General features: G+C 52.3%; 1 protein-coding gene across 4 annotated transcripts in view; it reads left to right on the forward strand.

Annotated features, from left to right (window-relative positions):
- TMEM128 (transmembrane protein 128) overlaps nt 1-9533 on the forward strand; it is a 69743-nt gene extending 60210 nt beyond the window's left edge. For 2 of the 4 annotated variants that reach the window (XM_085871503.1, XM_085871505.1), the window contains exons 3-4: nt 8265-8426; nt 8609-9533. In XM_085871503.1, the coding sequence (XP_085727629.1) occupies nt 8265-8426; nt 8609-8837 (391 nt within the window). In that variant the 3' untranslated portion in view covers nt 8838-9533. Of the gene's footprint in view, nt 1-8264; nt 8453-8576 lie in introns of all 4 variants that reach the window. The other 2 variants (XM_085871507.1, XM_085871506.1) reach the window with 2 other exon arrangements.
- Nucleotides 9534-10253: the final 720 nt, after the last annotated feature.

The raw sequence follows: 10253 nt of genomic DNA on the forward strand, positions 1-10253 counted from the left end.
AGTAGAATTGTATAAGTGTTGCCGTGTGCTCGGTAGTCGGTATTAGCTCTGCATTGTTTTCGCTTTTATATTTGCTTTTTGTGTAAATGGAATTGTGTTTTCTTTTTTTTGTGTGCATTTGGTGGAATTGTATTTGTGTGCTTCCCGTGTGCCGCGAATAAATGTGCTTTATTGTTGAACTGTTCTCCCGCTTCGCTTCGTCTTTTCCCCCATTGAATCCTCATCTTGCTTCACGTAAAGGGTTGGTAGTGGGCTGAATACGCCCGATTATTAATCGAACCGTCGAGGTCGACGATAACACCGCTCGGTTATTCTGATAGTACGGAACGGGTCGCTTAAGTGGCCCGTGTCCGAAGTCGACCTGCGGCGAGGTGCGATCGCCCGGTCTACCCTCCGCGTGGGTACTTAGGTAGGTCGGGTCGGCGAGCAACCCTATCCCACGCGGGGGCTGATTGGCTCGATCGCGGTGAGACCGAAAGGTCCACCCGTGACTGGTTCCCGGCGTTAGTCCGAGAGGGTCACGACTGGATTGTCCGTCCGGTGGGCGACGTGCCGCGATTCGAGTTACGTGGCCGTCGCACGCCGGCGGGCGCGAATACAGCAACACTGGTGTCAGGTCGTGCGATACAAATTCATCGCCCTCCTCGCGGCACTGGTATCGGAGAACAGGAAAACGGGCTCTCCTGTCTCCGGCTAAATTCACGGGAATCGGTCCAGGGGTGAGAGAAGCGACCCCCGATTCCCTCCAAATTACGAGCGAGCAAATTAACCCTTCACGAGAAGCAAGATGGCGTCTCAAGGCGAGCGGGAGCCGGGGGTATTAGAAATGTATATGTGTAGTAATGTAGAATCCATGGCACAGGATGGAATCCCCGAGCAGGAAATGTTGATTGTGCAGGAACACGGACTCGCCCAACTGAACCCAGAACCTGAGGTGGGTGCGGCAGCGGCCGCGGTGTATGACACCTCCCCCCCCCCTCTCCACCAAAACCCTTCCCCGACCCCTGCCGAAACGGCTCACCCAAGCGCACCCGACATGACCCAGCTATACACCATGCTGGCAAAAATGTATGCGGAAACGACAGCGAAGATGATTGCGAACATGAACAAGCAAATGGACGAAGTAAAAACGAAGATGGATGCGAATATGAAAAACGAAATGAAAGGCATGAACGAAAAGATGGATACAAATACAAATGAAGTGAAAACGACGATGGATGCGAATACACAACAAATAAACGAAAAGATGGATACAAAAATGAACGGAATGGAAACAAACATGAAGGAGGAAATGAAAGAGCTACGGGGTGAGACTCAGAACATGGGCCGAAGCCTGCAGGCGGGCATGAAGGCCGTGACCGGGGAGATAAAAATGGCGACTCCACGTGTGGGAGCAAACGAGCTGGGTGGGGGTGCAACGGCTGACAGGCCCGCGGTGGAGGCGGGTGAAAAAATAATTCGTGGAACGTGTTGGGCGAGGGTCGTGACGATGACCGAAAGGGAAAAATTAAATGGGGAGACCAAAACGTGTGAGACGAGACACGAGGTGACGACAACGGAAATAATAGTTGAGACAAGGGAGGTAAAGGGTGAAGAGTTGGCAGAGACACGGGAGACAGAAAAAATAGAGGGAAGACTACACGATGAAGATGGGGTAAGTGACGCACACACACACACGGAGGTAGTGGAGGATAATGGGGGTGAGCTCGCGGAGCGTGTAGGGACCCGGTGCGAGCAGCGGGATGGCCTCCTCCAGGAACGAGGGGAGGGAGTATGCCCCCTTGAGGCGAGTCACGACCAGGTGAGTTCGGTCGTGCTTTGCGAGGTTGAGAGGACGGGTGCTGTGGACGGGTGCACGGAGAGCTTGGGGGGTGTAGAGGCCCCGGAGACCCTTGTGGGGACACAAATCTCCAGTGTGGATGAGGCACCGTGTGTGAGTGTCGCCATGTGTGTGGATGAGGCACCGCGGGTGAGTGCCCCCGCGTGTGTGAGTGAGGGGCCGTGTGTGGATGAGGCACCGCGGTTGAGTGCCCCCCCGTGTGTGGATGAGGAACCGCGGGTGAGTGCCCCCGCGTGTGTGAGTGCGGCACCGTGTGTGGAAGCGACCCCGTGTGTGAGTGGTGTGGTGGCGATGGTGCCAGAGTGCGTGCTTCCCAGCACGCCGGGTGTGGATGGGGCACCGTGTGTGAGTGAGGCCGTGTGTGTGAGTGAAACGGCCAGTATGAGTGAGGCACCGCGGGTGAGTGCCCCCGCGTGTGTGAGTGAGGGACGGTGTGTGGATGAGGCACCGTGTGTGGAAGAGGCCGTGTGTGTGAGTGAAACGGCCAGTGTGGATGAGGCACCGCGGGTGAGTGCCCCCGCGTGTGTAAGTAGTATGGTTTGTGTGAGTGGTGAGGCACCGTGCGTGAGTGAACGGCCGTGTGCAAGGTCGCTGTGTGCAAGGGAGACCGTGTGTGTGAGAGAGCGGTATGAGAGGGAGATGTCGGTTGGCATGCGGGAGCACGCAGCCGCGTCTCCCCGTGTGAATGTGATGGAGTGGACTGTGTGCGTCGTAACACGCAGGTATGCGTGTGTGGAATGGAGACGGAGACGGCGACAGAGGAGAGAAAGCCGAGTAGCGGCTGTGGTTGTTTCGAGGACCGTGCCGGGTTCACCCAGCAGTGAGCACGCGGTTCGTGCTGTGCAACGCACGAGACCACCACGTGCTCGCTTGCGAGAGTGAAGTCCCGGTCCGGAAACGCACGCGGTGGATTTGCCGATCCCGTGGACGGACAAAGTTTAGGCAGGTAAATGGATTTGGACCGGACGGGTTCTCCACGCGATCGTGTGTGTTCAGCTCCAACGGGCAAAGCACATGTGTTCGCGTGGGAAACCGCTCGAGACGTGGGGCTTGTGTTTTTTTTTTTGCGCACGGTGACGTCATGGCTGCACGTGTGGTTGGAATCCGGCAGGAGGGGTATCTCTGCCGGATGGTCCCGTCCAAGGAGGGACGAGGAACACGTGCAGCTGCATGACGTCACGGGCAGGTGCAAAGTGCGCGAGCTCTGAGTTGCCGCGCAGGTGCTGCGCATGGGGAAAAAAAAAAAAAAAAAAAGCAAGCCTCACTTTCGGGTGTACAGGATTCCTGGGCAAGGGGTGAAAGACCCCCTTACCTGGGCACAGGATGGAAACTAGTTAGGGGGAAGGGTTAGCTTAGCTAGACCGACTTCATGGGGCAGGGGTAAGTCCTCATGGAGTCCGTGGAATGGATTAGGTAGAGGGATTTAGTGAGCTTTAGGTTGGGAAATAAAAGTTATTTGGGACATTTGAGAACATGGACAGACTTGTGAATGTGTAGAGGGGACGTAGTTTAGCTACGTAGAGTTAAAAGGAACGTGCTTTAGTGTAAGGGACGACGTGGGAGCACGAGTTAGTTAGGGGATGTAGTTAGGAGGATGGCAGAGTTCAGCGGTGTGTGTGTTGAAGAGTTGGTGAGTGAAGTGGAAGCATGTGCTTGGTGAGTGAGTGAGGCCAGCGGGTCTGTGTGTATGGAGCGAATGGGGAATGCATGGTGCGATGAGTGATTGGGGGGAGGAGTGACTCCCGCCCAAGGGACCCCGGGGTCAGTGTAGAGTGAGTTAGCTGGGTTAGTCAAATTACAAAATGGAGGTCGTTTTGCTGTTGGTGGGAATGTAGGCTCGAAACCCATTTGGAGGGGTGCAGGAGCCCTGTTGACGGGCTTGGGAGCGTGGCTGCGAAAGGTGAGTATCGCTGAGTGGGTACCCCGGGCACCAGGCTAGTCGGCCGCGGTAGGCCATGGGCCCATGGGGGGCCGGGATAGAGTAGTGGGCACGGGTGCGCCTGCTTGGTGCGGGGCCCGGGGCGCCATTAGCCGCGTGGGCAGTGTTGTGGGCACGGGTGACCCTCGGAAAGGGGCCCGGGAGGCCGGCCTGCCACGTGTGCGTTTCAGGGGAGGTGCCATGGGGGGCACTCCCCGGTGTTAGGGAGCTGGTAGGCTCGGAGGCAGTGTAGTGCCCGGGGGTGCCATAGCGGGAGATTCGGCAGAGGGTCGTGCCTGCCAAAGGGAGCCACGTGTCCCAGCCAGGAGACCGTGTGAGGGCACGGAGAGAAAATTGGGGGGGCGAGGCCCGAAATTGTGAGGACACCAACACAGGCGACGGGAATCTGGGTTGTTAGAACCAATAGTTTAAGCGAGAGGCGCTTGTTGAAAGCCCCGGGGTAGTTTAACGGTTAAATGGATAGGGTAGATTAGGAAGTGTACCCCTCCGCACCATCCATCCCCTCGCTGTCGTTGTGGGCCGCTGGACCCACTTTGGTTATAGATCGCCGAACTCTGGGGAGGCCATTCTGAGGCTTCGTTGGGCCTCGACACAGGACGTTAGCTCTCCCTTGTTCCCCTCCGGGAAGGGAACGTAGGGGTTGGGAGTAGGCTAGGTGACAGGATAGGTTAGCCGAACAAGGACGATAAAGGGGGTTAGGGGACGATTTATAGTGGGGGAGTAAAAATAAAAACAACAAAAAAATAAGTTGGGGCTAAATTGGGGTTTGACAAATTAAGGGAGTGGGTATGTACAGTGACAGGCAAAGGCGATAGGTTGGGAGGGAGACAGGTAGGTAGGTCCGAGCCCGCCTTCCGAGTGGCCAGCACCACCGCACTCCCTCCACCAACCTCCACTGAAGGGCAAGAGCTGGCCAACTTCATCGGCTGGCCGTGTTTTGCTTCAAGGCGGAGGCCGGCCAACTTCATCGGCAGCTGTGTGCTGCAAGGCCTGTGCCGGCCAGTTCATCTGCTGGCTGTTTTTCTTCGAGGCCTGTGCCGGCCAGTTCTTCTGCGGGCTGTGTTTGCCTGCAGCGGCCTTCTTCTGCGGGCTGTGTTTGCCTGCTGCCTTTGCCATGCCATGCCCACTGCCCACGTTCACCAGCCCCGTTCAATTTTTGCTTTGCCCCCCCCCCCCCTGTTCGTTTCCATGTGCGCCAGGATCAGAAAGCAACAGTTTGCAAGCTGCAAGAACTGCCCTGTTGGCGGCTACAACACGGACCTGCAGTGGCGGCCCGTGCACCGTGTTTGTGTCCATTCATGCATCCATTCGTTGTGCTCATTACGTGTGCCACTTGAGCTGGCACGGAGACTGCGTTGTGCAGCCCAAGCACCGTTGTGGTTCACTGCGTTCAGTTCAAAAGGGAAGGCCTTGGACTGCGTGTGAGCAGCCAGCCACGTTCCCTGTCACCTGCATTGTTTTGAGCCAGAGACTGCATGCGGGCAGCCTGGCTCCCTGCTAACTGCTTTCTTTTTGCAGAGTTCATTGATCCTGGGCCATGGTTTAGTGTAAAATTTGTAAGTTAAGGTAAGATGTACTGTAAATATGAGTGCGCCCCCCCGGCATGTCTGTGTAGCGCCGGCAATTTTATTTAAGTCGTCCGTGTGAGTGAGTTTGTTTAGGTAGTTACGCAGCCCTCAGGTTATTTATTTTGGGGACACGAATACCATGAATGTCGCACTCAGGGATCCGTAGGTAAAGTGTACTAGGGGAAAACTACACATGATGGCACACGAAAATTTGACGACTCGGGACGAGTCTGTAAAAAGGGAAGGGGGTAGTGTTGTGGTTACCAGATTCGCAAACCACCATTCAGGTCCCTTAGGTGAGGTATCTTGGTAAGTGCATGTGTAGTTAGGCCCAAACCCGTTGTCTAGTGGGAATACATGTCATTTATACGTGCTGCGACTCTTCAGGATAGCCGTTTTTCTTTTACTATCTTTATTTTGGACCAACCGCCATGATTACCATCACAACCACAACATCAACCACCAACCACAACGCCGCTTCACCACAACCGCCACGACCTTCCCGTCACACCTCGCAACCGTAGCATCGCCACCGTTCTTGCCCCGCTGTGGGTACCGGTGTTGGACTCATGCAGAACGCGCGTCGAACAGCGTGTACAAAATCACGGATTTTGTGCTTCAAAAACGGATCAAAAACGACACACGCCCACTTTTTGCCGTCCAATCGGTGAGCGAGGGGCGATTTGGCCCCGCCTCCAGAACGATCGATATATGCAAATTTGTGGATCAAAAAGCCTTCACGCCCACTTTTTCTCGGGCCAATGGGGAGCGAGGTGAAAGGTCAAAGGGAGGGGGTCAAAGGCGAAGTTACGGGGGGATAAAAGGACGGTGTTCGTCAGTCAGCAAGAAGGAGTCAGCAGGACGAGAACGAGAAGGAGAACGAGAACGAGAAGGAGTCGGAACGGAGGGGACGAGTGTGGAAGTCTGGAGCCCGAAGCCTGCAGTGGCTGGAGAAGCTGAAGAGAGTCGGACGAGGGAGGGGGTGCTCGCGTCGGTGCCAGGAGCTGCACGCCCGAGGGAGGCCGGCAGCGCGACCTGGCCGAGGTGGAGACGCACACCAGGGATAATAAAGATCCTCTATACCCCGAGCATCAGCAACCCCCTCCTGTTTCCCCCCGCGCTGAGATAGTGCGACCAAGGGGGCCCCGTTCCCACCCCCTGCCAGGCACTGTCCACGAGGCCCGCGGGTTGCGGGGCCATCGCCGCTCCGCGTCTCATCACCAGACGGGTAGGCCCGACCCGGTCTCGGCCTCAGGCCTGCCTCATTCTTGGGGATGTTCTTTTCCTTGGTTTTGGGTATGTGTTGTCGGCGCCGTCTGTGAAGTAGAATTGTATAAGTGTTGCCGTGTGCTCGGTAGTCGGTATTAGCTCTGCATTGTGTTTTCGCTTTTATATTTGCTTTTTGTGTAAATGGAATTGTGTTTTCTTTTTTTTGTGTGCATTTGGTGGAATTGTATTTGTGTGCTTCCCGTGTGCCGCGAATAAATGTGCTTTATTGTTGAACTGTTCTCCCGCTTCGCTTCGTCTTTTCCCCCATTGAACCCTCATCTTGCTTCACGTAAAGGGTTGGTAGTGGGCTGAATACGCCCGATAACTAATCGAACCGTCGAGGTCGACGATAACACCGCTCGGTTATTCTGATAGTACGGAACGGGTCGCTTAAGTGGCCCGTGTCCGAAGTCGACCTGCGGCGAGGTGCGATCGCCCGGTCTACCCTCCGCGTGGGTACTTAGGTAGGTCGAATTCGGTGAGCAACCCTATCCCACGCGGGGGCTGATTGGCTCGATCGCGGTGAGACCGAAAGGTCCACCCGTGACTGGTTCCCGGCGTTAGTCCGAGAGGGTCACGACTGGATTGTCCGTCCGGTGGGCGACGTGCCGCGATTCGAGTTACGTGGCCGTCGCACGCCGGCGGGCGCGAATACCGCAACAATATATATATATATATATATATATATATATATATATATATATATATATATATATATATATATATATATATATATATATATATATATATATATATATATACATATCGGGGCGTATTATGTGATACCGGTTGTCCGTCTGTCTGTCTGTCCGTCCGTCCGTTCCTGTCCGCACTCTAACTCCCAAAGTTTTCAACTTTCACGTTTCATATTTGGTACATAGGTACAGACTGTGGAGACGGTGTGTCGCTACATACGTTCGTCATCTAAAGTGGTTGCCATGGCAACCAGGATGCTGTTTTCCATGTAGTAGCACAATTCTGTATATACCTTCTTGTTCTTCATAAATTGATGTGTTTGAATATATCATTGTGTGCGTGCGTGCGTGTGTGCATGTCACAGAGACTTTTTCGGGCGTATGTTTTAATCTTTAAATTGATTCTTCACCATTGAGAGACAGAGTCAAAAACGATATAGAACTCCATAGCATGATATTTCAAAAATGGTTTGGGCCCGATATGTTCTCGTGGATCAGGCATTACGTGGCGGAGGTTTGCGCTCTGCAGAGTGCCCTTGTCGTTCTTGACAGTTATCCTTACAATTCAGTCTCATGCAATTGTTTTAAACAAGCCTTTTATTCTTTTCTTTGCAATTTCTCTCTCAAACCTCGTCTGCCACCCTCTTGCTTATGGGTCAGGGCTAGTCATGGATGCTTTTCCCAAAATGTGTACCTTTCGAGGATGACCAGCTGCTGTCACCCCAGGTCACTTGGTGAATGGTGTGCGAGGCCCAATGTGCTTGGAGAAACCTCGGTTCGTTTTGCCGGTTGAACAGCTGAAGCAGCTGCGATTGTTTGGATGCGTTGGGTTGTATGTTATCTTAGCCGCCTATTCACCTCTTCCCTCGTGTTCTGGATTGGGCCTTGCAGCTGCCACGCTTGATAATGTCGATTTTATTTCTGCACCCTCCTCAACTCCCATCACCCCCCAGCTGGTGGTTGAAGTTTGGCATCAGCCTACTCGGCCTGAGTCTCTCCATTGCTTGTTATTGCATCCTCTACCTGGAGTGGTTTCGAAAATTGCCAGACTATGACGCCTATAACCCTTACCTGGTCCCCATATCCACCGCCTCGTTCATCACTGGTGGTTTCTGGTGAGCTGCTTCCATTACTGCTTTATGTAAGGATTTGCCTTTTTTTTATTTCAGGGTTTATGCTCGGGATGGGGGTGATGGGGTGGGGTGTATCTTTCCTTTTGCAGTAATATAACCTACTTGCATCTGATGTTATTTTGATGTTCCCAGCCTAACCGTGGCCTTGTGGCCTGTCTGGTCAGTGGCAACACCCGTTATCCTGCTGACCCAGTTCCTGGGCCTCGTGATGTTCATTTCTCTACTGGGATGACCGTGAGCGGGAGGCCGTGGCAAGTTTGCCTCCTTTGGTGCAACGTGCAACCTGCCAGCCTTCCGAAGCCTGAAATTCAAGTGAATAATCCAGCACGGGTCCAGTCCTTACCAGTGGCCTCAGATAGAGTTTTAAAGCTCGGTAGTTCTTACTTAGCCTGAGTAGTACGTCTGACAGCAGGATACGTAAACATCAGCACAGATAGGCAAAGTCGGGTGGCATGTGCAGATAAGCATCACGTCCGCCGCCGCCTCTCGAAAACCCTGAACATCAAACCTGTTGAAAAACTAATCGGAATCATTTTCAAAAACTCATTAATTACAGAACTTGCTGAAAGCACGTCGCATGAATATCGATCAGCAGCTTCTGGAATGTACTTGATCCATCTTGACCATGACTATGCATATATACTGCCATTGAATAAATGTTTGCCTGTCAACTCCAATTTGTTTTCATTACCTTCTCAAGTCCGGTTTGAAGATCGCTCAGCACGACCACAACGGGTCAGCCAAAGGACTGTAACTGGAACCCTTCACTGCGAAGTTAGAATGCTACTGCTTTTGGACGTTTGCCTTCTATGTTTTACTAGAAAATGAGAAAACGAGAAACCAGTTTGTTTGTTTTTTTTTACGTTTTATTTACTATCCTGTACTTCTGTCGTCCTCCTTCGATCTGTTCCTGATGGAGCTTAACCCCTGTGCCCCCCACTCTGTGCACAGTGATGCCCGACCATTTGATGGGCTTGCATCCTTCCCGGTTGCAATCATCCGGAACTTTGCTCAGAATAAACACAATCGTCGTCGGTTTGGCAAACTATTCTGGTGGGAAAATAAACGCTGAGAACAACGTGTAACAGATGATTCGAGTGATCCGATTCATCAGCAAACAACCTGACAACTAACTCTGTTTCCTTTTCATTAAGTTTTACTGTTAGTGTGCCACCATGATTCTATGAATTCATTTCATTAAATTATATTACAATTATTATTATTATTATTATTATTATTATTTACAAACATTGAGGCTCCTGGAAATGTTGGAAGGTTACAGTTACAGGCTTAAAGTAGATGTTTAAATATTGAGTTAAGTTGTGGATTTTGATTGGGAGGAGGTGGGGGGGGGGTTGTACATTTGACATCTGATGTGTGGGGGATAGATAAAAGTTTCCACCTTAAATGACTGGAAGTAATTGCTTAATTGAAGGACCCGGAAGAAATGGCTTGATTGTATGAACAAAGAGAGGTGATGGCACCAGTGGGCGAAAAGGAGTGGAGGGGAGATGAAGTGAGAAGCAGGTTAGTCAACACTCTTGACTCTGTCGGGGATGATCGAGTGAATGATTAAGGGGTCATGTGGTTGAAGGGCCAGAAGAGATACCATTTTGGGTTTTCTTTTCTATAAACAAACCTCAATTTACACCCAGGCTTTTATTTTAGTTTTAAACAAAAATAGTCATGTTGTGGTTTCTTATTTTTCTCATCCCGTTGTCGCGAGAGGTGTTTTTGATATACCAGTACGAGCCTCGAGGGGTCTGCTCCTGAGCCACAGAAATGAATGTCCACACATTACACATGTTA

This window comes from Eptatretus burgeri, chromosome 2 (assembly GCF_056783735.1).
Source record: "Eptatretus burgeri isolate ZD-2024b chromosome 2, Ebu_testis_v1, whole genome shotgun sequence".
In the NCBI taxonomy this organism is placed as follows: Eukaryota; Metazoa; Chordata; class Myxini; order Myxiniformes; family Myxinidae; genus Eptatretus; species Eptatretus burgeri.